Source organism: Periophthalmus magnuspinnatus, chromosome 20 (assembly GCF_009829125.3).
Source record: "Periophthalmus magnuspinnatus isolate fPerMag1 chromosome 20, fPerMag1.2.pri, whole genome shotgun sequence".
In the NCBI taxonomy this organism is placed as follows: domain Eukaryota; kingdom Metazoa; phylum Chordata; class Actinopteri; order Gobiiformes; family Gobiidae; genus Periophthalmus; species Periophthalmus magnuspinnatus.
In genome coordinates this window covers 18878430-18904860 of record NC_047145.1, presented here as the reverse complement: position 1 = coordinate 18904860, position 26431 = coordinate 18878430, and the positions used below count along the sequence as shown (strand labels likewise).

Here is a 26431-nt window from a genome sequence, read left to right as displayed (position 1 = left end):
GCAGGTCCAGGGAGCAGGATCACTCAGGTGCCGAGTGTCAGGACTTGGCTCCTCTTCTCAGGTGCGGCTGATTAGAGATGAGCCCCAGGTGTGCACAGGAGGAGCCCAGCTCCAGACTCATGACCAAGCAGGAGAAAAAAAAAAAAAAAGAAAATGACAGACCAGGACCATGAAATTTAAATGCAACTCAATGTATAAGTATTTTGTGTATTGAATATTGAGCTCTGAAACTGACAATTTTGAAGACTGTTAAGCTTGTTTGAATATAAACATATACTTTAATATGTTTAAATAAGCTCTAGTAAATAGTCTGTTTAATGCAGTTTCCAGATAGGGATGCAATAACCAAATATTTTCATGTTTTATTGAATGTCAAAATATACAAGACAAACCAGCATCTACACTCAGTCTCTGCAAATCTGGCTTTTTTTTTTTTTTTTTCAGTATTTCAGTTTGGTCTTTAGCAGGTGTCTTTGCAGTGGAAATGGGTTGAATGATGCTTGTAGAGACGTGGAGTGGACTTCTTAGACTGTCGGGCAATCATCTGTGATAAAAAAAAAAACCCCAAGGTTAGTTTCAGCTTATCAATAATATGACAACGTGAAGACATTTGTTTTACCATTTGGAGGCAGAATCAAAATATTTTCCGCCAGTACACCAGTGTCAAGAGAGAACTGTCTGAACTTCTGCTGCAAGTCGTTACTGGCCTGGGTAGTGCGACCTGTAAGTGAATATGGTTAGATTTAACACCGAGTTTGGAGATTTGACCTTTTGCATTTATCAAACTTACTATAAAGTTTGTTAAGGACTAACTGCACGCCATTCTTGGTCTTAATGATGTGGACCAGAGCATAGTTGTCATAGACAACTTCAACAACACGCATGTCATTGTTCCATACTGCAAGATAGACAACTGTTAAATACAGAACTATGCAGTTTATAGTTTAAAAGAGTGGCTTACCTTCACTGTGGAAAATGAAGCGTCCCGGTGTGTCTGTTTTCTTAGCCACGTGAGTAGCCCTCAAGCATGAACCATCAGACCTAAAAATAGCAAAAATGTTTAAGTTATTTAGTCTAATTTTTAGTCTACAGTGTTTGCGCAATGGCACATCTATTTACTTTAGGGTAGAGAAGGAAAGTTTCAGGTTTCCAGTTTCAGTTGGGGTTATGATAGTAGACCCCATCTTCATGGTGTCTCTATGGTTCACACACCACTCCGAGTTACTGGCAAACCCAACAGTGTACCACTTTCCAGCCACCTACAAGACATGTGAGACTTGATAAGCTTTTTACAAAATCATTCCTAAGATGGTAAAAAACATTTAAATCTGTCAACTGGACAAAAGGTTTCACTCCTACAACTTTTTGTGCAGTTGATAGATTTGAATATTTGAGGACTACAACATTTGCATTTTGAAGTGACACAGGATTTACAAAAGTCCAGATTCGTTGCCTTGTGGTTCATTGCAATTCAAAAGAAATTCTCAAAATAAGATCTTGTTTTATGTACCTTTGCCAGGTCGAAGTCAGCTGCAGGAGCGATTTCTGCACAGGCGGCCAGCGCACACAGCAGGACTCCCAGCATCCTCAGCAGCATGTTCTCCATGGCGTCCTGGTGGTCTTTTTCCACAAACTGAGAGTGAGAAGAAGGATGAAGAACAAAAGCATGCAGACTGGGGGTTTCCTTATATTGTCCCAGCTCACTGAACTCCTCCCCAGTCCTCCTCAGACATTGATGCTGTGCACCTGTTCCAGACTGATAGCAGGTGTGGAGCTTAATGAGGGCCCGATAAATGGACCAGAGGCAGACAAGAAAAGGGGGGGGGGGGAGACAAACGAGAGGACAGAGGACAGAGGACAGAGGACAGAGGACAGAGGACAGAGGACAGAGGACAGAGGACAGAGGACAGAGGACAGAGGACAGAGGACAGAGGACAGAGGACAGAGGACAGAGGACAGAGGACAGAGGACAGAGGACAGAGGACAGCCCAACCCAAGTAAAGCACGAGGAACAGGGGAAAGGAAGGACGTTCGGGGGAACGAGATACGGGGCTGAAGTGCGGACGAGGGCAGCCTGAGCATAGGGTAGTGATGGTGAGATGAAGCCCCATGAAGCGTCGATACTTTCAGTCAACTGTGCCGACGCATGTACTGACACTTCATAAGGATTAATTTACTCTATGGCGCCATCAAGAGGTCAATAAAATGTACTGCAATCTATTTCCACTTCAGTGCCGTCAATTGAACAAATGTACTACAAAACCAGTGATAGGTCCACAGTGAAACACATTATTAGAAATAGGAATGCACTTGTGTTACTTGTAAGTAGTGCTTGTAATTAAATAAAGAAGTAAACCCCAATATTTTTCATTGTTTTTTATTCAAAAAAGTAGCTTCTCTAAAAAAGCAGGACTAAGGCGGTTCCGTTTTTTTGTGAGGACTTTGGAGAAAATCCTCTCACAGGCACAGATGAAGCTGGAGTGCAAAGGTACATGGTGGCCAGTGTGAATAAATGTGGACATTTATTTCTTTGTCATTCTCCAGTACTGCAGTGGGTCCTCCTGTCTGTCTGTTTGGTTCTGCCAGGTATTTCTGTACTTCAATTGTTGCATTTACTGTCAGTGATGTAGATGTGGGAGTTTTACTTTGCTGAATGGACGCATCTACTGGAAGCAAAAATATCAGTTTGCATGAATTTGAAGTGTGTGGCATTTTGCAGAAAGTCAATACACACACACACACACACACACACACACACACACACACATATATATATATATATATATTTGGTAACATCTTTTTGTATGGGTTTCACTTTTCACACCAGATACCACCAAGTTAATATTCAGTGCTCTGAGTGCCACCAGAACACCCAAACTTTCAGCTCTAATCACGTCTAAAATAGACTAAACCATGGATAATGTGGTTCAAAGAATAATTAACCCAAAAGAAGACGAACAAATGAATGATTTGTGTCTAAATTAAAATGCTATGCTTTATTGTTCATGTGCAGAACAGTGAGGGGGGTTGAGAGAGGGTCTAGATGCACAGGAGCCTCCTGTACCACTTCCTCTTCTTCTTCTCCAGTTCCTGCTCCAGTGCTATATTCATCTCATCCAGCAGGGAGCGGTGTTCTTCTGTGGTCTTCAGCTGTTGCTCCAACGCACTGCATCTTTCAATCTGCAAGAAGCGCTCTACCTTCAGCTCCTCACAGATCTTAAAGATGACTGTCTTCTCCTCCTCGAGTTCGGCTTTGATTTTCTTGTGCTGTTCTACCTCCTGCTGTAGCGCACTGTTCTTTATGACCAGCAGGGAGCGCTCTTCTTCTGCTCTTGTCAGTAGCTGGTCTGACACACTACATCTCTCCACCAGCAGGGAGCGCTCTCCCTTTAGGGCTTCACAGGTCCTCAAAATGGCAGCGTTGTCTTCGTATAGTTCAACTCTGCCACGTTTCTCCTGCTCCACCTCCTGCTGTAATACAGTGTTTCTTTCTGCCAGCAGGGAGTGCTCTTCCTGTGTTGCCTTCAGCTCCAGCTCCAGTGCACTACATCTCTCCACCAGCAGGGAGCGCTCTCCCTTTACGGCTTCACAGGTCCTCAAAATGGCAGCGTTGTCTTCGTATAGTACAACTCTGCCATGTTTCTCCTGCTCCACCTCCTGCTGTAATACAGTGTTTCTTTCCGCCAGCAGGGAGCGCTCTTCCTGTGTTCTCCTCAGCTCCAGCTCCAGTGCACTATATCTTTCTGCCAGCAGGGAGCACTCTACCTTCAGGTCTTCCACCTCCTGCTGTAGTGCGCTGTTCCTTTCGACCAGCAGGGAGCGCTCTCCTGCTGACCTCCTCAGTTGCTGCTCTAGGGTATTGCATCGTTCTTCCAGCTGGGAGCGCTCTACCTTTGACTTGCTCAGCTCCTCCTTGGTCTCCTCACAGGTCCTCAAAATGGCGTCCTTCTCCTCCTCCATCTTTTGGATCTGTGTTTCTTTGGTTTTCACTTGCTGGAACATCTGGACCGTCTCTTGTTGTTTGGTCTCCAGTTCCTGTTTCAGAGCAGACATGTCCGCTTTACGTCTCACCAGAGCACACTCCAGTTTAGCGTTCTGCTCCATCAGCGTTGCATTCTCCGTAGATTTCTCCTGCATTTTGAATTTCATGTCGGCAGCGTCTTTCCGCTTTTCTTTTTCCCACTTTTTGGATTTTTGGCGGGAATCTTTTTGACTTTGCTCTAATGTCTCTTTCATTTCTGCGACCTGTTTCTGCAAAGCTTCAATGGTGCCATCTTTGGACTGAAGCTGGAGTTTCAGTTCATCCGACTGGTCTATGAGTGCTCCTCTCTCCTCTTTCATTTTGTCTAGTTCAGCTTGGAGTTTTTGTGTTGTTTTGGCCATTTCAAATTCTAACATTATTGAGGCCATGCTCGTCTCATCTTCCTCCTCAGACCACTGTTGGGTTTGAGGCCCTAACTCCTCTGTCTCCAACTCCTCAAGAGTTACAGAGGTTTGGACCATCTCTTCAGATGGTCCAGAGGTCTGGTCTGGATCGGGGGAAGACATCTCCAGGTCATCCATGAAGTGGAATTCCTCACTGTAGAGGAGTTCGTCGTCTTCAGACGTATAGTCACACCAGTTTTTGGACATGTTTGCTTCTCTGAGTTGGGTCGCTGCGTGCTCGTTCGAGTGCTGAGTTGAAGTGAGGTTTGGTTTGTGCTGCACTTACACTTACAGACTTTTCATTTAGAATCTGTCGATGTCATAAAGAAATAGAATGTTCCGTTGCCACGTGTTGCTAGGAGATGCCAGATGATGTCACATATAATAATTCCATATATGAGCATGAGTGTGTTGCTATAGTTACACATGAATGCCAACATATCAATGATTTATTTATATAATTGTTTATTAAAACTGAACTAAATAACATGTTTACCTCATTAAACATCTCTGTAAGTCAATGTCATGGTTAAATATGTATTTTTGGGAGGTTTGAAGCGTCTGTCGTCTCCACCACCTCTGCAATATGGCCGACACCACCAAAAAAGAGCTATTCTAGGAAAAACTTAGCTTATATATATATATATATATATATATATATATATATATATATATATATATACATACACACACACACACACACACACACACACACACACACACACACACACACACACACACACACACACAGCCTAAAAACAAAGACCAAATATACTTAAAACCCATAAACCCTTTAAAATGCCCGACATGCCTCCCCTACACATTCCCTGCCTTGGTCCTGCCCCGGAACCATTTTAAGGGAACTCCTTTCACCGGGGACCCCTTTGACACCTGGACACAGGAGGTAAGTTAAACATCCTTAAAACACTATTCACTAAAACATTGCAACTTACACCACACACACAAACACTTAAAAACATTCCTAAACAAGTATTGCACTATAATATTGCACATATCCAATTGAATCAATTATTATCTCTTAACTTTAAATGTTTCTTCTTTTCCCTCCAGGACACACAGCTTCAATTAAAGTGCCACTGTGACTCCAGATCTAAAATTGGGTAAAAGGACAGACAAGTTAAATAAGCATTTTAAAATCCTTTGCGTGCAATTGTCTTATTTGTCAAAGTGCAAATAATGTTCAAAGTGCTGTGTGCTATTAAAGTGTAAGTGCAATTTAAAGTGCATATAGTGAAGGGTGTAAAGTGCTGTTACTTTTGTAACAAATGGCCTGTTTGTTACACTTGATTTTATAAAGCTTTTTACATTATAAGTATCAATCTCAAATGCTAACTGAGACTAACAAACAGTCAGCATCTGCAGTAAAAATAAAATAACAGGTCTTGCCTATGCTAGGTGCTTCTTTAACTTTTAATGCCATTTTTAGATGTCTTTTATGAAATGCTCATTTTTTTCTTCCAGAAAATTCACCGTCCCTTGGTTAGAGCTGCAATACATGAACCAACGCCAGACAAGATGGAGTTGACCTTTCACCTGCATCAGGACCTACAAAAGATATACTTATTACTCAATCTCACAATTTCAGGCGTAAAAACATCTACTCAATTTTCATTTACATTTGAAATGACCAATAATTATCAACAAAACCAACTATTGTTGTACAAACAGCATTTTGAAATACTGTAGGCCTCCTATCAAAACCGGGCATATTTTTGTGAAACGAAAAAAAAAAAAGATGTCTGCGGTGTCTAGTTTGGGATTTATACATTTGGAGTTTCAAATAAAGTATCAACATGGTTAGTTTGCTACAGTTTTATGGTAAACTTTGTTAACTTTAACAGTGCATGCTGTTTTTGTTTTTTTTTAAATACGTACTGAGCAAAAATGAACAATCATAGGCACATTACACCTTTAATAGAGTTTTATTGATTTTGGGTCATGTGTTTTGACCCAGATCCCACTGGGGCAATAAGAACCCTGACCACCTGCTATCCAGTGCCCAAAGAGTGGGACCCATCCGGGAATGGAACCCACAACCTTGTGGCTGGCAGCAAAAAGCCAACCATCCCTGAATGCCGAGGCATTTCACGTCAGTTGAATGGAGGCGGGTTTGGTGGAGACCGGTACTCTAAACCAGTCTCTCCATACACGCTTCATTCGTGCGGAGCCCGTCCTCATCTATGGCGAGGTACGGCTAGAAATCCATATTGCATCCGCATGGTGAAGGTGCGTAGACCGCTCGGCCACCGCGCCCCGAAGGTCAGGGCGGTTCGATATTGTATTTAACTATGACAATTCAAATGTAAACGTCACGTGACCGCCAGAGGCTCACGCATGACGTCTCCTAATGTAGAAATAAATGAATAAATACGTACATATATACATAAATAAATAATAATAATAATAATAAAAAATCATCAAATCGTGTTAAACCATATTAGCCTGAACATCATGGTTTGTGCACATGTAGGCTATAGTAGAGTTTAAAGTTTCTCACTTGATAGGCCAAAATCATTTAAATTAAAAATACATCATTACCTGCTGTTTTCCTGGATAAAGTGTCTTGGAACCAACGCCAAGCATCTCCAAAAAGCTAACTTAAGAGAAAGAAAATTGGTTTCTTTAGTGTAGTTTTTAAAATAGATCCTTGCATTAGCATAGCCTCGCCTTAGCCAATATTTGTGCAACGTTAATTTCCCTCCCAGCGCAACAACTTCCTCAGAACCAAAATGCTTTCACTTAAAATAGTTATGGATAATTCAGTCTGATATATAGAATTATTTGGATTGTTTTACTATTTAGTTTTTATTATATTTACATGCGTACAATCATAAGAAGAGTATTTCACTGGGTAAACCTAGAGTTTGACCTGTCCAAACAAATAGACACTGTTTCAAGTCATTTCCACTCACCCATGTGTTGATTATAGTGTAAACAGGAAGCTGCAGGTGCCATGGTGGGTGTGTTTGACCCAGATCCCACTATGGCAATAAGAGCCGTGACGACCTATCTAGTGCCCGAAGAGAGGGACCCACCCAGGAATGCTAGTTTTCAAGTTAACAGCTCCTTTTACCTTTAGTTCAGTAGAGATTGGAAATTCTAGGGCTGAAATCATCCAAATGATTCTAGAGAAGGTGTATAAAGTTTAAAAACACAGTGGGGCACTTCCTGTATTAATCACATTACATCACAAGGTGGAACAGAATGTATTCAGTTTGAAAAAAGAACTCAGCCTAAATATGCAGTTTTTGTGTTAAACATGTTTATGAAACAAAACACAACTGACATGGGCCCTTTAAATGAGGTCTGTGCAGCTTTATGAAAACAATATTTAAGTTGTAGATTCACACCTTCACCATGAGTATAAGAATACATGTACAAATAATTTGGCAACCCTATAGTTGTACACACAGAGTGTACAGTGTAACAAAAATATTTTCTTTGAAATATGAAGATCTCCTTGTTGATATAACGTAGGCTGGCCTTTAGCGGTAGGATGTGAGACAGAAGACAGCAGCACTGGCGTGGTCCACCATTTTTTTCTTTTATTTAAATAATTTACCAACGTGCAAGTGTATTGTGCAATGGAGATTTGAGGAGCAGTGTCTCCTCCAGCATCAGAACCTTGTGTGTTGGTCTCAGGCGACTTTTATACTGTCCCAGCAACTGGATAAAACTAGTGTTACTTAAGAGGGGTGTCTAAAAATAACATTAACTCTTTTAAACTCTTAAACCTCCATAAAACCAAATAAACCCATAAACCAAATGAACTTTATACATATTCACACACACACTTTTCTGTGTCTCCCAGTATTGAAGGGTCCTCCAGCCTTGCAGTATTTAGCTTCATCATGTAGCCTTGGATCCTGCTCACCTCCGCGACAAGCGAAAGTCGTGCACGTGAAAACCTCGCGCTCGTGCATGTCGACGTGCACACGCGGGCCTGCGACGCGACTAATGAAAGTTGAAAAATGTTCTACTTTTATCGCTGTCGCACAACAGCCAATCAGCGAGAGTTTGATTGACGAGCCAATGCACTGTCCACTTCAGAAACATCATGGAGGATAAAATTATACTCACGGTGTCGGATTTCCCAATTCTTTTTGAGATATCTCAAAGAGACTACCGAGATATATCAAAAAAGCAGCTGCCTGGGAACTCGTTGGTACCAGGGTGAGTATGAGTGGTAAGTGAACATGCGCAAATGTGTCAATTCAGATAAATTTATCGAGGCTAATAACCAAATGTATTAAAGACTGATTCAACATTAAAATATATATTTATTTAAGGTTTTTACATTAAACAGAATTAGCTGCAGAATAGGGTGGACCCAGGATCGCTTTTTTTGTTTTTGTTTTGTAGAGTGCAACCAATTGTAATATTTTAGTCAAATGAAGCAAAACTTTACGAGATTTCATTTTAGCGCCTTTTTCCCATGTACCGCTATTAACCTCAAAATTCCCTCCAAATAAACAGCCAATCAGATAAGGTGCGTCCAGTTTACATGTAAAGTCAATGGTGGACGCGCGTCTTGGCCACGCTGCGTTTTTGCGGCGCGCCGGCGCGGCGCGTCCACAGCGTCCAGGCCTCAAGACGCGTTCGACGCGCAGCTGCAACCAATCAGAGACCACGCTCCAGTGACGTCGAGAGGTTATTCTTCGGTACACCGGGAGCCACAAACACGGAGAATGGAGGACAGACTTTGTGGGCCGTTTGCCAGCGCCTTTTTTAACTTTATAATGTGACGTTGGCAGATTATAAAGACCGGGACAAAAAGGACCTTATCTGGAGGATGATCAGTGGAGCTCGGTCTGCCATTGTGCACAGACCGGAAAAACAGTGCGCGTCCAGAGCGTCCAAGACACGCCCCTAGCGCGTCCACCTTATGGTACGTTCACACCGGTGCGTCAGCTGCGTCGCGTTCACATGTAAAGTCAATGGTGGACGCGCGTCTTGGCCACGCTGCGTTTAACACGCGCGTCCACCATTGACTTTACATGTGAACGCGACGCACCTGACGCACCCCTTGTGAACGTACCTTTAAAGGTGCGTTCACACCGCTGCGTCAAGAACGCGCTGGACGCATCTATTTAGATGCTTGTAAATTTGAACGCAGACGCCTCCTCCGCGTGTCTTGGACACAGCAAGTTTCAGATTAGTTTCAGTAGGACTGGATCTTATCACTGTTGCTTCATAGGTAGGTTTCGGTTTTGACATCCGGACAGCTGGTGAGCTCAGCCTGCCTTCAACCAGAGCCTCAAACAAGACTTCATCTCTCCACGTGGGACAAACCCACTGATTTTTACTTTATTTACTTGAGTGTATTAACCACACAACCCTTGATGTGTGATTCACAGCCCACTCCCCATATTTTTGCTTTCAGTTTTGTTGAGTTCAATAAAGAGTGTTTTACCCTGGTTAAATCAGACTTTTTTCATGAAGCAATTCTTTAAATTGAACCACGTGACTCTGTAGACATGAGACATCTAGTGGTGATAATGGAGAATAGCAGATTAACAAATGAAGACAAGGCGAGTTTATTTGTACAGCACAATTCATGCACAAAGTAATTCAAAGTGCTTTACAGAATAAGAAAAAAAATCTAAATATAATCATCATAAAATTAACATTAAAAGAGAATAGTGCAGAATAAAAACTTTTCAGTCACATGCACAGCTCAACAGAACCGTTTGTAGCCTGGATTTAAACCTTGTCAAAGTAAAGGCCTGTCTCACATCTTCAGAAAGTTCCAGCTGCATAAAACAAACCCAATACAGTCCTGGATGGCTTTGGTTATTAGGTACAGTGCTGGGAAGTAATTAAACATATGTACTAGGAATATGTATTCTGTATTCTATTAATTTTGAGTAACTATTCTGGTATAGTTACCGTTGTGGAAAAATTCATGTATTTTGTGTCATTCATGCAAAATACATGAATAATGATCAAATGTTGAGTTGGGAACAGGGTGCGGGTCATGGTCCAGGAGCAGGGCGTGTGAAGGAGTTTGAGACAGGGCAGACTGTACCAGCAGAGCAGAGCGGATCCAGGGAGCAGGATCACTCAGGTACCGAGTGTCAGGACTTGGCTCCTTCTCAGGTGTGGCTGATTAGAGATGAGCCCCAGGTGTGCACAGGAGGAGCCCAGCTCCAGACTCATGACCAAGCAGGAAAAAAAAAAAAAAAAAAAACACAAAACATGACAGACCAGGACTATGACAAATTTAAATGCAACTCAATGTGCAAGTATTTTGTGTATTGAGCTTTGAAACTGACAATTTTGAAGACTGTTAAGCTTGTTTATATTCAAACATATATACTTTAATATGTTTAAATAAGCTCTAGTAAATAGTCTGTTTAATGCACTTTCCAGATAGGGATGCAATGACCAAATATTTTTTCATGTTTTATTGAATGCCAAAATATACAAGACAAACCAGCATCTACACTCCAAAAGTCTTTGCAAATCTGTGGCTTTTCTTCAGTATGGTCTTTATTTTAACAGCTAAAGTTTTGCAGTGGAAATGGGTTGAATGATGCTTGTAGAGACATGGAGTGGACTTTTTAGACTGTCCGGCAATCATCTGTGACAAAAAACCCAAGGTTAGTTTCAGCTCAACAATATGACACAACGTGAAGACATTTTACCATTTGGAGGCAGAATCAAAATATTTTCCGCCAGTACACCAGTGTCAAGAGAGAACTGTCTGAACTTCTGCTGCAATTCCTTACTGGCCTGGGTAGTGCGACCTGTAAGTGAATATGGTTAGATTTAACACCGAGTTTGGAGATTTGACCTTTTGCATTTATCAAACTTACTATAAAGTTTGTTAAGGACTAACTGCACGCCATTCTTGGTCTTAATGGTGTGGGCCAGAGCATAGTTGTCATAGACAACTTCAACAATGCGCATGTCATTGTCATCGTTCCATACTGCAAGATAGATAACCGTTAAATACAGAACTATGCAGCTTATAGTTTAAAAGAGTGGCTTACCATGACTGTGGAAAATGAAGCGTCCCGGTGTGTCTGTTTTCTTAGCCACGTGAGTAGCCCTCCAGCATGAACCATCAGACCTAAAATAACAAAGATATTTAAGTTACTTGGTCTAATTTTCTATGTCTACAGTGTTTTCCATTTACTTTAGGCAAGAGAAGGAAAGCTTCAGGTTTCCAGTTTCAGTTGGGGTCATGATAGTAGACCCCATCTTCATGGTGTCTCTATGGTTCACACACCACTCTGCGTTAGTGGCAAACCCAACAGTGTACCACTTTCCAGCCATCTGCAAGACATGTGAGACTTGATAAGCTTTTTACAAAATCATTCTTAAGATGGTAAAAGAAACATTTAAATCTGTCAACTGGACAAAAGGTTTTACTCCTACAACTTTTTGTGCAGTTGAGATTTGAATATTTCTGAGGGATTACCAATTACATTTGCATTTTGAAGTGACACAGGATTTACAAAAGTCCAGATTCATTGCCTTGTGGTTCATTGCAATTCAAAAGAAATTCTCAAAATAAGATCTTGTTTTATGTACCTTTGCCAGGTCGAAGTCAGCTGCAGGAGCGATTTCTGCACAGGCGGCCAGCGCACACAGCAGGACTCCCAGCATCTTCAGCAGCATGTTCTCCATGGCGTCCTGGTGGTCTTTTTCCACAAACTGAGAGTGAGAAGAAGGATGAAGAACAAAAGCATGCAGACTGGAGGTTCCTTATATTGTCCCAGCTCACTGAACTCCTCCCCAGTCCTCCTCAGACATTGATGCTGTGCACCTGTTCCAGATTGATAGCAGGTGTGGAGCTTAATGAGGGCCCGATAAATGGACCAGAGGCAGACAAGAAAAGGGGGGAGAGACAAACGAGAGGACAGAGGACAGAGGACAGGAGAGCCCAAGTAAAGCACGAGGAACAGGGGAAAGGAAGGACGTACGGGGGAACGAGATACGGGGCTGAAGTGCGGACGAGGGCAGCCTGAGCATAGGGTAGTGATGGTGAGATGAAGCCCCATGAAGCGTCGATACTTTCAGTCAACTGTGCCGACGCATGTACCGACACTTCATAAGGATTCATACACTATATTTCGCTATCAAGAGGTCAATAAAATGTACTGCAATCTATTTCCACTTCAACGCCGTCAATTGAACAAATGTACTACAAAACCAGTGATAGGTCCACAGTGAAACACATTATTAGAAATAGGAATGCACTTGTGTTACTTGTAAGTAGTGCTTGTAATTAAATAAAGAGAAGTAAACCCCAATATTTCTCATTGTTTTTTATTCAAAAAAGTAGCTTCTCTAAAAAAGCAGGACTGAGACGGTTCCGCTTTTTTGTCAGGACTTTGGAGAAAATCCTCTCACAGGCACAGATGAAGCTGGAGTGCAAAGGTACATTGGTGGCCAGTGTGAATAAATGTGGACATTTATTTCTTTGCCATTCTCCAGTACTGCAGTGGGTCCTTCTGTCTGTCTGTTTGGTTCTGCCAGGTATTTCTGTACTTCAATTGTTGCATTTACTATCAGCGATGTAGATGTGGGAGTTTTACTTTGCTGAATGGATGCATCTACTAGTGGTGATAATGGAGAATAGTAGATTAACAAATGAAGACAAGGCGAGTTTATTTGTACAACACATGTACAATGTAATTCAAAGTGCTTTACAGAATAAGAAAAAAAAAAAATCTAAATATAATCATCATAAAATTTATGGAAAACACATGTGCCAGGAATACACATTCTGAATATTAATTTTGAGTAACTGTATTCTGGTATAGTTACTTTTTTCATTTTTGTGGTTTTCAGAATACTTTTCTAATCATTCAGGAATACATTACAGTATTTGATCGTGTATTTTAGGCTTCAAACTGCACAGAATCAGTGAGAAAAAAGAAAACTGGTCTTACAGTGAGGTATGTGTGATTTTTTTGCTTCTCCAATGAGTGACAGGAAATGCTTTAAAACAGTGAGACAAACATAAAGCTGTTTTTAATCCTATGTTGCGTCTTTATCCTATAATTTAAATGCAACTCAGTGTGTATTCTGTGTATTGAATGCAGTACTCTGTTTGTCCCATGCATTAGAAAATGTTACAAAGTACATTTTTTTATACAGGTATTCAGTAACTAAATACATTTTCAAAGTATTCACTGATTATGTGTTATGCTATATGGAGCTCTGAAACTCTGACTATAGCATATGACAATTTTGAAAAAGACTGTTAAGCTTGTTTGAATATAAATGGTAATTTGTAACATATATATTTTAATATGTTTAAATAAGATTTAGTAAAATAGTCTATGTTTAATGCACTTTCCACGTGGGGACGCAATAACCAAATAATATTTTTTCATATTTTATTGAATGTAACAAAATTAACAAAACATACAAAACAAACCAGCTTTCCTAGAAAGAAAAAAAAGTACAAAAGCAGCATCTACACTCATTAAAAGTCTCTGAACTACTGAAAAAAATGCCACAGATTTGCAGTTTGGTCTTTGGTTCTTAGCTTATCTAAACAGCTAAAGTTTTGCAGGTGTCTTTGCAGTGAAAATAGGTTGAATGATGCTTGTAGTGAAGTGGAGTGGACTTCTTAGACTGTCGGGCACTCGGCTGTGATCAAAAATACAAGGTTAGTCAATAATAAGATACAACGTGAATGTGTTTTTATTTGTTTTACCATTTGGAGGCAGAATCACAGTATTTTCCGCCAGTACACCAGTGTCAAGAGAGAACTGTCTGAACTTCTGCTGTAAGTCGTCACTGGCCTGGGGAGTGCGACCTGTAAGAGAATATGGTTAGATTTAACACTGATAAACGCAAAAGGTCAAATCTCCAAACTCAAACTTACTGTAAAGTTTGTTCAGGACTTCCGACATACCATCCTTGGTCTTAATGGTGTGGACCAGAGCGTAGTTGTCATAGACAACATCAACAACGCGCATGTCATTGTCATTGTTCCACACTGTAAGATAGATAAGAACTGTTAAATACAATGTAAATACAGAACTATGCAGTTTATAGTTTAAAAGAGTGGCTTACTTTGACTGCGGAAAGTGAAGCGTCCCGGTGTGTCTGTTTTCTTAGCCAGGTGAGTCATCCTCCAGCATGAACCATCAGACCTAAAATAACACAAAAACTGTTTAAGTTATATAGTTTAATTTTGTCTACAGTGTTTGCGCAATGGCACATCTCTTTATTTACTTTAGGCTAGAGTAGGAAAGGTCCATGTCTCCAATTTCAGTTGGGGTCATGATAGAAGTCCCCATCTTCATGCTGTCTTTATGGTTCACAAACCACTGTGCGTTAGTGGCAAACCCAACAGTGTACCACTTTCCACCCATCTGCAAGACATGTGAGACTTGATAAGCTTTTTACAAAATCATTCCTAAGATTGATAGGAATATATATTATTACTAGGATGGTAAAAGAAAAATTGAATCTGTCAACTGGACAAAAGGTTTCACTCCTACAACTTTTTGTGCAGTTGACAGATTTGAATATTTCTTTTATTATGGATCATACCTGTACAACTGAGGGGTTACACAGACTTTACTACTTCTACGTTTGCATTTTGTAAGTACCTGGACTTTTGCAAAACCTATTGACTTATGGTTCATTGCAATTCAAAAGAAATTCTCAAAATAGGATCTTGTTTTATGTACCTTTGCCAGGTCGAAGTCAGCTACAGGAGCGATTTCTGCACAGGCAGCCAGCGCACACAGCAGGACTCCCAGCATCCTCAGCAGCATGTTCTCCATGGCGTCCTGGTGGTCTTTTTCCACAAACTGAGAGTGAGAAGAAGGATGAAGAACAAAAGCATGCAGACTGGAGGTTCCTTATATTGTCCCAGCTCACTGAACTCCTCCCCAGTCCTCCTCGGCCGTCCCACCGACTGGCCCGGGAACAAAGCATGCTAATGACAACTGTTGCACAACAGGCTTGAATTGGGGAATAGAGGAGGGAGGAGGCAGGCGCTGAGAGGGTGAAAGTGAAGTGAAGCTGCATAACAAGCCTCCACTACGCTCCCTCCTCCATCACAAATTCTCAGACATGCCTGGACTTTCAAAACATCAGTTTCAAATTACCTAACCACATGGGTCACACCAAAAGGCCTAAGGAATTTCTACCAAAAAACAAAACTAAGAGCAATTAGTTAACAAATAGATGCATTAATTTGAGGGTTTTAATTATAGCAAATATGTAGCTTATGTTCACAATGGCCCACATGACAGTGAAATATGTTTACTTATCCCTAAAGTTTGATAAATTTATATGATGAACTCAGAGAGAATCTTGCAGGGAAAAAACCTTAAAAACCAAATTCATGTGTGCATATTCGCAAATGAAAAAGAGTTTGACTGATGGGCACAAAAAAGCAAATTAATAAAGGAAGAAAGAAAGAAGAAACATGAAATCTTGCAGAAATCTTCTTTAAACTTCTTTCTGGTACTACATTTCTGTACTACACATTATGAAATTAACAATATTGCACTGGTTTGAGGCTCCTATTGTGTGCAAAGCAGACTTATTTATCAACAAAGTGTGTTTAGAAACTCGCTGATAGAATTTTATGTTCTGTTCATTGCCTGACTTGACCCAGCACGCAACCATCTGCTTATGTAACAGCACCCTCATATAATTCAGAAGGTGTGGGGGGAAGCGGGGGTTGCCTCCACAAGAACATTTGGCAACTCCTTTAGAGTTACCAAATGGTTCGTTTTGTAACCAAACTCAGTCGACCCACGTTGGCCCCTCCACATCTGGCTTCATTTTGTTCACAACCACAACGCTCAAGCACGAAATACAAAGAAGCAGTAAGGCCCTTGACAGATATTTTTTGCAGTAACCACTATTTATTTCATTTAACATTTTTGCTGATCTTGACTTCTTCAGGGCTGTGCTTCAACATGTTGGGATGCAATCTGTACAAAAGGGTACACTTCTCAGAATCGCATTGCACAAGATCAAGTTGAATTGAGTAAATCTTTAAAATCAAACTTACTGATGATATGTTCCTCATCCACAGTGTCACAATAACCTAGAGGCAAAATACATACATTAATATTACCCAAAGTGACGAATGCATCTGAAAAAGAGAAAAATGCATCTTTCTACTGGTGACATACTATAAGTTGGAAAGGGAAACATATAAGCGAGTCCAAAATTCCTGGTTGCAGCAGTGGTTTCAAACTTAAGCAGTGTTGGTTCATGCAGTCTTTCTACGCTCCTGGCTGCAAGACAGAGACATAATCCGACTTAGGAAAAGTACCAACGCCAACATTAAAACAATCCGAGTAATACTTACCAAATAGCTTCATGGTCGTTTTTCTCACTTTACTCATCTGCACCTCATAAACTAATATCGCATAGGAAATGTAATCCGTGTCCAGTATTGTCACTTTGATGTCGTTTTTTGGGTTGTTTCCTGATTCAGTGGACACATTTAACATTATTAATCTATTTAGTATCTACTATACTGAATATAACAGAAACCTTAACCTTATAATTACCTTTAAGTGTGAAGAAGCCGCTGTTGCTTGTAAAATCATAGTGCTGATGGATCTCCCAACATTGATGATTACTGCACAACCATATGATTTAGTTTAAGTAAGTTTAAGTCTTGTATGTTCAATCTAAAACTTATGTACGTCAGTGTTTTTAGTGATTACACAGCTGCTATTAAAACGAATAATTAAATGCTGTTTCTTCAGTATATCTCATGTGCTGGTTTGCAACATGTACTAGTATAATGCAGAACTCACTGTCTTGTTGTAGTTTTGACAGACAGCTTTTGTTCTTTTCCAAACGTGGTCAGGTCTAGTGTCACGGTGGTGGCCTCTGCGTTGTGTCCGTGGGTCAAGAGGTGAGAGCATTTGGAAGCCATGTTCAGCAGGTACCACTTCCCCAACATCTGAGCCACAAAAAACAGCCACAGAAAACAGCAGAGTATTATGTTTTATGTGTCTTTATTATGTTTTGTTTTTTTAAATTTATGTATTTTTATTATTTTTTTAAATTTATGTTTTATTTATGTAAGTATTATGTTTTATGTTTTAGTGGCCCAAAATTCGACCCTCTTTCTATTCTTGCCCCTTAACAGGGCCCCATGCACAACAGTGCAACCTCACTGTTAGCGTCACTACTTCCTGTGCAATTGTTTCTCTATGAGGTTATAGCAGAGTCACTGTTGTGGAAATTTTTGAAGCTCGGTGAGTTTTCAAATACAGAAAAAAAGATTCATTGTTTGTTACAGCAGATACAGACAGGACAGGGCCCAGGCCAGACTGATGTGATCTCACTCATGCGATCAAATGCCTTTAATTACACAACATGAATATAAATATAAATTTCTATCACAGCCACGCTAAAATGAAGGTGGATGCCACTGAAAACATGTTAAAAACTACACAAATAAAATGAATACTTGACCAGAGGAGACTTGTATGTCTCAGTGCTAATGCTAATGCTGATTTTGAGGCATAATAAACATTAAAATAGCACAATTGAAGTATTCTACAATTAATTCTACAATTATTCTACAAAATAATTGTCTTTACTTTAATTAATACATTTTAATATGTTGTTTATTTTATGTTTTCTGATTTTAATAAAGGTTACACAGCTTCTTTCTGTCAACAAGCCTGGGTGTTGCTAAAGTATTTTCTCTTCTGATATCTGAGCTCTCTCTGTTGTGACAGATAACAGATTTTAGCTAATATTGAGCAAAGATACAAATGTTTTACAGTCAGGCTTGTTTGATCTTTTAGCAACAATATGTATGACTTAATGGAAAAAGCATGTGGACTTTGCTCGGGGTCTGTATTCTGAAGATGTGGAGCCTTGGAGGAGGTGGGCTCTAAACCTTTAGCCATAAATAGTGTTTCAGATAGTGCCTTGGGGTCACAGACAGGCCTAGCATATGGTTTGCTATCCTTCTCTTTTTGAAGACCTTTTGGCACCAACATTCACAGCAATTTGCTTTGAACCACTTCTAAAGCAGTAGTAGCTCCTAAAGTCCATAGACTATGAGTCTCACAACATGCTAATTAATTCATTTACCAACTAAGATTTTTAAAAATAGATATGTCCGTGGAGGTATATTGAGGTCATGATGTAATCCATGCCATTTCCAGTCATCTGTGTTTGTCCGTTGAGTCATTGTGGTGCAAGCAGCTGCAGACTCGACAATGTGCAAAGGTCAAAAAAAAAAAAAAAACATGTCTTGAAATAGATTTACAAATGTACTTAAAGACAGTAATTTTGGCAAAGGTTGAAATGTTCTAGGTGCTTTTGCTTGAGGCTTAGCACTATGCCATAATGTTCCTCCATTGACTCTCTCTTACCTGATTGATGTCTATGTTAATTTCCTGTGGCACTGGGATCTCTTCATCTTCTGGATTTTTTTTCTTCTTAGGTCTTTGAGGGCGGGCTCGACTCATTTGTCCTTCTCCGACTTCACTCAAAACCCACAGCATCAACAGAACAACAACAAGCCTGTACCACCATCGTTTAGCCATAGTCACAAAATACGCTCACCGTGTCCTCTGCTCCTGTCTGTGTTTGAACTTATGTTTGATTCAAAGTGCCCCCCAAAAGTCCAGCAGTGTTTGACAAACCCTTAGTTCAATATTAGCACACTGCTCAGGCAATACCTACCTTGCATATAGGGGGCGACAGGGAGTGCACTATACACATTACAAATTTTTATTTAAGATGAAACACTACATGCATTCTGCGCATACAGTCAGCATCTTCTATGATTTCATTACAGCTTCATTTAATATCGGAAAAAAGTAAACTTGTGAGATGAGTTTCTGTAAAAATATAGACAAAGATGAATGAAATATGAAAATTGTCTTTTGCTTATTTAGTCCATGTGTGTTCAGTCTTCTTTAGGTTTGTTATTGTCTCTGGGTTTAAACTTTAGGGCCACACTGTTGATGCAGAAGCGGTGTCCTGTTGGGTCAGGTCCATCCTCAAACACATGTCCAAGGTGAGCGTCACACTGCAGAAAAACACGTAAAATACATTTGAAATATTAACTAAAAAACAGCAGATCTTATTTTACATAACAAAACTGACATTTTTACAAAGGACTTCTGTGCCAGCGCTGCCCAGACTGTTGTCAGGGCGACGGATGATAGAGGTGAGGCTCTCGTCCCCCTCCCATGTCCCATGAGCCTCTTTGAATGAGGGCCAGCCTGTGCCAGAATCATACTTTGCCTCTGAGCTGGAAAGGAAAGATATAAAAATACACAGAAAACATCATGTATTTTAACTTTCCTGTTTCAATAGATGGATATAGGAGGTTAAGTATAGTAGTCAGCACTAAACAGGTGTTAAAATAATGTCAATTATTGCTTGATTTGGGTAGTACCTGAAGAGTGGAGCCTCACAGCACACACAGTGGTACATTCCCACTTCATTATGGTTGAGGTAGAGGCCACTGAAGGGCTGAAAACACAAAACCGCACATTCAGATTCAAAAACCTGTTATTATCCAACACTATTATGATTGTATTACAACAAATTTACTAAAGAACTTGAACAATCTTTTGCATTCAGCTTTTGGCTAATAAGAGACAAGTCAGAGGACAATAGTATGTTGCAGGTCAGTTTCCCAATAGACATAAAGCTCTAGTGAATGATTAATATGTGGCATCTTATTTCTCTCTTTTCGTTTAGTATAGCTGAATTGGATTAAACTGTTTTGAATGCAACAGTTTATGTTTCTGGGGGAACTTGTCAGAACCTGGTTAAGCTGAACTTGGTCTCAGTCAATACAAAGAGAGCAAAGTCCACATGGGGTGTAAGCTGTTTATATGGGTTAGTTGGCTAAATAGGTTAGTTAGAGTGAGACAGATAACACTGGGCCCCTGTGAAAAGCTTTACTAATAATAAGTCACCGTTTTATGGAGCAACGCAGCCTAGTTACCTCCTCGGTCCCCTTCTCTCTGGTCACCACATACTCCTCTGGGCTCAGCTTCTTTTGCCAGTCTGTGGTCTCATTATAGCGAGTGAGAGAGTGAATAGCTTCAAGCAGAAAACCACAACACATTCATATATCACAGAGGTTGCCATAGCTCCACTTAACAATGTATGACCTACAGGCATAGTGCTGAATGTGGATGCTGCCAGTTCACCAGTGTAACCAATACACCTCTAAGAAGCTTTATCAATTAGGATTTTTTACTTGAAAGTGAATAAAAAAAGAGGATTAAGCCAGGTGCGTTGGAGAAGGCGTGCGTAATGCTAGTCAAAATCAAAAATAGAAAGACTCCTGCACTGTTTATCTGGCAAAGAAGTAAGTTTTATTTACAGTGGAGCAGCATTTTTTAGCAGCTAGGCCTTCATCATCAAATGTGTGCACGCTTTTTGCAAAATAGTACATGATAGTGCAGGAGGTTTTGTATTTTTGACTTTAAAATAAACACAGAAGATTGACGTTTCATGCGTAAAATCTACACAATAACAAAGATTCTGGTTACCAACAGCTGCACACTACGTTCAAAAACTTACTTAGTGCATGTAACAGACCAAAATCTTAAACCTTACCTTTATTTGTGCTTAAAAGACGCACCAATACGGAGTTTTTTCTTGGTAACGCAAAATTTCTAACCGGAGCTTGGGAAACGAGCGCAAAAAGACGAGTGGCGAATCGGGACATTTTTGTTGTCTGTCTGTGCAGTGAGTCGTCTGGGCTGTGGAGTCAAGTGCATGGGCTTACTGTGCCAAGTGCGCCTGCTGCTTTGAGTGCATAACGCTGCTAGTTTGCGCTGGATGGATCTGAAGAGACCGGGGTCAAAAATCACATGCATGTACCCTATATGTAGGTTAAAGTGGAGTGAGTGCACGTTTTATAGCTACTGGAAGTATGTTAATTGCTTTATTGTTTAGAAATGTATTACTAGAGTAGAGTGTGTACATCTATAGGCTAATCATTGGCCGGGTTTGTCACACCAAGTACATTTGTTCAAAGTTTTGTAGTAAGTTGTTTTGAATTAAGTAAAGTGAAGCTAAAAATAAAATAAACAGTTAGGATTCATGGCCAAATTATGATTTTTATTGTTAGTATTTCTTGATTATCTGGGTTATATGTTTTGATATTGTTCTGCAGCTGGTGTGTTGACTTTCAGGAGACTTCCAGGATTGTGCATAAGGTCCACAACATAACGCTGTGTTTGTCCATTCAACACCAGTACCTCATTCCAGCCCCTGTTATATTCTCCCCTGACAAGTGAACAACTCAGTCCAATGCAGTCTGCCAGGCACTGAAATAAAAACATTATTTACAGTGAAATAGTTAAATTATACAGCGCATATTTTCTTATGTTGTGTGGAACCTTGAAGAGAAGTGCCCTGTGGTAGTAGGTCCCTTGCTTTATCATGCCAATAGGAACTACATTAGACTGTAGTTCAAATTTCAGCTCGCTGATGTGAAGGGTCCATTCGAATGTGTGCATCTTTTTCCTGTCCACCTCTCCGCCCATGGCCTTGCTGACCATCCTGACACAGAAGGTTTAAGATATGTATCAGGTGATATCACATGTCGAAACAAAAGAATATAACTTTCTTGAAATAACAATAAATTATGGAAATGTGATGAAAGCTGACCTAATGAAAGAAAAACCTTTACTGACATAATGCTCATTTTTTATAAATATGAGTTTCAGTTAACTGTTTACATGTGCAATGTTTGGCCATTAAAAAGACATGAATAAGTTTTGAATAGTTAATTGCTATGGGATGTTATGATTTCCAACCAGGATGTACAATTTTAAACCTAAAAATGGCCAAACTGGCCAAGAAATTTTAAAGCTTAAAACACAAAATATTACTTAAATATAATGACGTTCACTATGTTTTAGTAAAATGAAAACCAGTTCTTTAACTTGTCATGGGCACTTTAAGCTTGATTAGTGCATCACCATGTAAAAGTCTGTAAGTTGTTGGATAAGTATAGTTAGTATAAGAAATAAAGCTATTTTAAACTAATAATTTACCTGGCCAAAATAGAGTACTGCGTCATGGCTTCATCCAGAAGCAGGACAGTTTCTTTGGCCTCCTGAACCAAAGCCTCCAATGCTGGGTCATTCAACATCTTAGAGTGTCTCTGAGGGGGGGACTGAGAGACTGCACAAGGGAGATCCTTATCCTTTGGTTTCTCCTCTTCCTTTTTCCTCCTGTTAGGAAAACACTCTTTTATTCATACACCTAATAGATTTTTCCTTATGTACTTTAAGAAAGTGACTATCAGAGACATACCCTAACCTCGGCGTCTCCCGCTTCACACTGTGAATGTCAGTTCCAGATAGATGGTGCTGTTTCTCTTCTGTACAAACAACTGTCTCCCTATGAAGTTTCACAGGCAAAATAAGACACTATTACAATTGTACTACTGCCGTTTTGTGTGACTTGTTTGAATGGTTTAGGTAGAAATATGAGCCAAATGTTGTATTGGGGGTGCTACTATAAAAGCTTAAAACATCTTAATAGCAAAATTATCTTATTTTCTTCTTGGGGCCTCTTAGACTCAGACAATGGTCTATTGTGGTTAACTTGCTGTCATGTCTATGTGCACTTTTGTCTCGTCTGTGTGTTTCTTTAAATGTTCTGTTTCTGACCTGCCTTAGGACAACGGATGTAAACGAGCTATTGTGCTAATTCTGGCATATTTTCATTGATGCTGTTTGTTGACATGTTGATTAATATGCACTGTCCTAATTAAAATAAATAAATAAATTAGATTAAATAAAATTAAAAAAGCATAATACAGAAGGGCTATACTTCAGAGCTAAGAAAAAGTCCATTACTTACAACTGAATGTGATAAAACATAATGAAGAGATTGAAAATGCTGTGTTGTTGTGATCTAAGTGTGTAAAGACATTTATTGAGGCCTTACTCAGCTGAATGCTTGGCCGTGTTAATTACAATAATGGCCCTTTGCCGGTTGACAGGCTGACAGTAGTGCTCCTCCAGAGACAGGACTCTCTGACCTGCCACAGCCTGAGGAAGCAAAACACAGGTGTTACACAGGGACCAGTTCTTTCACTGCTGGACATGTGCTGACACTTTGATTCCTTATCTTCAATCACACGCACCTTCCCAGCATCATAAAAACCATCCTTGACATGGTCAGTGGGAGACAAAAAGCCCATCAGGCTGTATTTAACTGGCAGGTTGGAGTTCAGCAGGCTCATCATTGCCATTTCACTAAAAACTGTTTTTTGGCTTTCTGATTGGTTGATCTTTTGAAGTTTTTCCAGGGCCCTGGAAACAAAGCACATTGGAATAAACAAATATACCACTGGATGGGTGTGACATGGGAAATCATTACGCTGCCAAATGCTGACATCTAGTGGCTATTTTGTAAATGACCTCAATTTGACACCAATGTTTCATTGATACACACCTTCCATAACATAGACTATATTTTATAGAGTATCGATAACAATTGTGTATATCTTACCCCAATACACACATCTCCACTGCACATGGCCCATCACAGGCACATGCCTTGACAGCTAAGGAGCCCATCTTCTGAACATCTTTGTATTTAGAGTCCAATAAATTGACCAGTGGTGGAAGACCTCCAGCATTTTTAAACTTCACCAAAGAGGGCAAGGATAAAATTATAACTAAACAATTATTGTTTTTAAAATACTTGTTTCTTAAATATTATACCTCTGTCCTAGATGCAGTGTCACAAGCCAGTGTTGCAACACAGAGTGCTGTGCTGATCTGAACATGAGAATCTTTGGACTTCAGAGGCTCCACAAGAGCTGGCAGAGCATTCTGTGATAAAATACTGTATCGGATGTCCTCCTGTCCCGCCATGTTGCTCAGAGTTGCAGCAGAATTGGCCACGGTCTCGGGGCATTCTTCTGTGAGCAGCCGGACAAGGGGCTCATGACCTCCGGCCTCATAAACAGCCCTTTAAGATAAACAGCAGCACGGATTTAACAGGGGCAGAACAGGTGCACATATACATATAGAGTACAGCGGCACTGCCATTGTATAACTTTTCACTCACATCACGTTATGGAGATTGTTCTGAGTAAGATCATAGAGTGCTCTTGATGCGTCCCTTTTTACAGATGAAGTCTCACTGCTCAGCAGCTCTACCAGTGCAGATATAGCACCTATAATGAGCACAAATTAGTCAGACACTAGATTTTAATGCGTGCTAATTGTTTGTTTGTAATTTCCCATGTACCAAGCTCCCTGAGGACTTCTTTACTGGCGAGGTTGGTGCTCATGGCAGACACAGCCTGGCTGGTTGCTCCTTTTACTCTGTCGTCGTTCACAGAGAGGAGCTCCACTAAAATCTTCTCCACATTTTGCTTATGAAGAATGTTGCAATTCTCTGCTGCACAATAAAGCTCATGTAAATATTCCTCTATCCACACAACCACGTAATTAACATGATTTACACAGAAGTGAGATGGTTGTGCTTACAGCTCTGAGCCACTCTGGCAACACATTTAACAGCATTGGCCTGGATTTCTGGCAGTGTTGGACTGAGGATAAACTCCATCAGCTGGGCCAGACCACCACCTTTGTGAATAAGCTGGAAACACTCACTATCATTTAAACAGTTCACAACAACGTGTAAGGAGGCAGCATGAAGGTCTTGTAGGTCCTGTGAAAAGACACAAAACTAAATGTTTGATTTTTCAAGGTAAAAATCTGTGGTGTGGCCATGACTGATCTGACATGGTTGTTAAACTTACCTTATTTTTAAGAACATCTATGAGCTTTTCAAACCCTTGCTCTTCTCTAAAGGTAACGCGTGTGTCTTTATCTATTGTGATATTCTGAAGTATTTTCAAAGCCAGTTGTTGAATGACAGGAAATTCTGACTTAAGCTGGGCTAGTAGGTGTGGTATGCCTCCAAGTTCATGTATGGCTGAGCGACTTGGGTAATCCTTCACATGCAACAATAGACAATAATTAGAAACATACAACATAAAGTGAGTTGTGTAGTCTGTATTAAAACTATAAAAACCTGAATTTGATTGAAAATGATCTCCAGAGAGTTTTTGACAACATCCGGATCAGGACTGGAGAGAAGTTGAATCACTGGGGGCAAACCATTATTGCTAAAGATCACTGCTTTACTCACAAAATCCACAGACAGCGAAGCCAAGCACAGGGTCCCAAACTCATGAACAACTGTCTCCTCTGCGGATTCATAGACTTGATTGTAGTTTGTATATATTATAATAATACAAGGTTAAAAGTGCATGATAACTCACCATGTGGAGACAGTTTCTCAATAATAGATGGAATTATGTTCAAGTTCTTCAATGCATTTTTCACTTCAGCTGTAATTAAAACAAAGGGATTACAGTCAGCACTCAGTATCTCAGTGTGTAGGTGTTCACTGATGTTCCTCACTCACAGTGGGTGGACATGACGCCCAGGGCCATGAAAGCAAAGCGTCTGACCAGCTTGTTGCTATGAGTGATGAGCTGACATAAAGGCTTCAAGGCCCCAAGGCCCAGGAGTGACAGCTTGTTTTCATCTCCTGACAATAGATGGAGACAGTGAGCCAAATATACAAAACTGCAACGTGTAACTAATATGTTTTATTATTATTACTAAATAAATATTCTACCTCTGTCTGCAAATGCATGAATTGTTTCACAAGCTTTTATAAGGATGTCTTCTTCAGGGGAGCTCAACAGAAGAACAACTGTTGCTGGAGTTTTGCCTTCAATTGCAAGTGGATCAAACTTTGTGGAAGTAATAAAACACGCTGTTGTGGTTATTAAGGAAGCCTAAAGTCACAGCAAATAATAGTAACAGTTACACTGATTATCGGTAATATAGCGTTTTACAGATAATTACTTCTATATAACAACCAGTGAATGCACGAAGGTTCATAATAATCAGAGTTTATTTAACTTACCGTATCTTTTGTTGGCGTTGCACTCTCCTTTTTACCCTTCCTCACCATTGCGCAGGTTATTATAGAAATA

At 40.1% G+C, this 26431-nt stretch overlaps 6 protein-coding genes across 6 annotated transcripts in view; all 6 read right to left on the bottom strand.

The window, feature by feature from the left end:
* The window catches only part of LOC117388392 (lipocalin-like), a 114531-nt gene extending 112855 nt beyond the window's left edge, over positions 1 to 1676 (bottom strand). The window contains exons 1-6 of the mRNA XM_033985933.2: positions 1511 to 1676; positions 1120 to 1259; positions 962 to 1041; positions 791 to 898; positions 620 to 721; positions 512 to 544 (exon numbers count right to left, since the gene is read on the bottom strand). Of these exons, the coding sequence (XP_033841824.1) occupies positions 525 to 544; positions 620 to 721; positions 791 to 898; positions 962 to 1041; positions 1120 to 1259; positions 1511 to 1606 (546 nt within the window). The 5' untranslated portion in view covers positions 1607 to 1676 and the 3' untranslated portion in view covers positions 512 to 524. The remainder of the gene's footprint in view (positions 1 to 511; positions 545 to 619; positions 722 to 790; positions 899 to 961; positions 1042 to 1119; positions 1260 to 1510) is intronic.
* Positions 1677 to 10915: 9239 nt separating this feature from the next.
* Positions 10916 to 12191, bottom strand: LOC117388738 (lipocalin-like). Its single transcript, XM_033986322.2, has 6 exons — positions 11986 to 12191; positions 11588 to 11727; positions 11442 to 11521; positions 11265 to 11378; positions 11094 to 11195; positions 10916 to 11029 (listed from the first exon to the last, which is right to left on the bottom strand). Exons 1-6 carry the CDS (start codon positions 12079 to 12081, stop codon positions 11010 to 11012), a joined length of 552 nt encoding a protein of 183 aa, XP_033842213.2. The 5' UTR covers positions 12082 to 12191; the 3' UTR covers positions 10916 to 11009.
* Positions 12192 to 13785: 1594 nt separating this feature from the next.
* LOC117388508 (lipocalin-like) lies at positions 13786 to 15261 on the bottom strand. Its single transcript, XM_033986067.2, has 6 exons — positions 15108 to 15261; positions 14647 to 14786; positions 14485 to 14564; positions 14294 to 14407; positions 14123 to 14224; positions 13786 to 14055 (listed from the first exon to the last, which is right to left on the bottom strand). The coding sequence occupies exons 1-6, from the start codon at positions 15201 to 15203 to the stop codon at positions 14036 to 14038; spliced, it is 552 nt and encodes a 183-aa protein (XP_033841958.1). The 5' UTR covers positions 15204 to 15261; the 3' UTR covers positions 13786 to 14035.
* A 1023-nt stretch (positions 15262 to 16284) lies between these two features.
* On the bottom strand, positions 16285 to 19033 carry c8g (complement component 8, gamma polypeptide). Its single transcript, XM_033986065.2, has 7 exons — positions 18789 to 19033; positions 17208 to 17356; positions 16956 to 17026; positions 16751 to 16870; positions 16572 to 16676; positions 16448 to 16483; positions 16285 to 16367 (listed from the first exon to the last, which is right to left on the bottom strand). Exons 1-7 carry the CDS (start codon positions 18960 to 18962, stop codon positions 16348 to 16350), a joined length of 675 nt encoding a protein of 224 aa, XP_033841956.1. The 5' UTR covers positions 18963 to 19033; the 3' UTR covers positions 16285 to 16347.
* Positions 19034 to 19171: 138 nt separating this feature from the next.
* On the bottom strand, positions 19172 to 21229 carry msrb2 (methionine sulfoxide reductase B2). Its single transcript, XM_033986066.2, has 5 exons — positions 21001 to 21229; positions 20381 to 20478; positions 19823 to 19899; positions 19528 to 19675; positions 19172 to 19450 (listed from the first exon to the last, which is right to left on the bottom strand). The coding sequence occupies exons 1-5, from the start codon at positions 21110 to 21112 to the stop codon at positions 19328 to 19330; spliced, it is 558 nt and encodes a 185-aa protein (XP_033841957.1). The 5' UTR covers positions 21113 to 21229; the 3' UTR covers positions 19172 to 19327.
* Positions 21230 to 21492: 263 nt separating this feature from the next.
* Positions 21493 to 26422, bottom strand: armc3 (armadillo repeat containing 3). Its single transcript, XM_055230121.1, has 17 exons — positions 26362 to 26422; positions 26068 to 26185; positions 25852 to 25977; positions 25706 to 25774; positions 25456 to 25631; positions 25181 to 25375; positions 24906 to 25089; positions 24664 to 24816; positions 24481 to 24589; positions 24132 to 24381; positions 23917 to 24053; positions 23549 to 23717; positions 23350 to 23453; positions 22711 to 22797; positions 22449 to 22628; positions 21789 to 21951; positions 21493 to 21716 (listed from the first exon to the last, which is right to left on the bottom strand). The coding sequence occupies exons 1-17, from the start codon at positions 26407 to 26409 to the stop codon at positions 21537 to 21539; spliced, it is 2448 nt and encodes an 815-aa protein (XP_055086096.1). The 5' UTR covers positions 26410 to 26422; the 3' UTR covers positions 21493 to 21536.
* Positions 26423 to 26431: the final 9 nt, after the last annotated feature.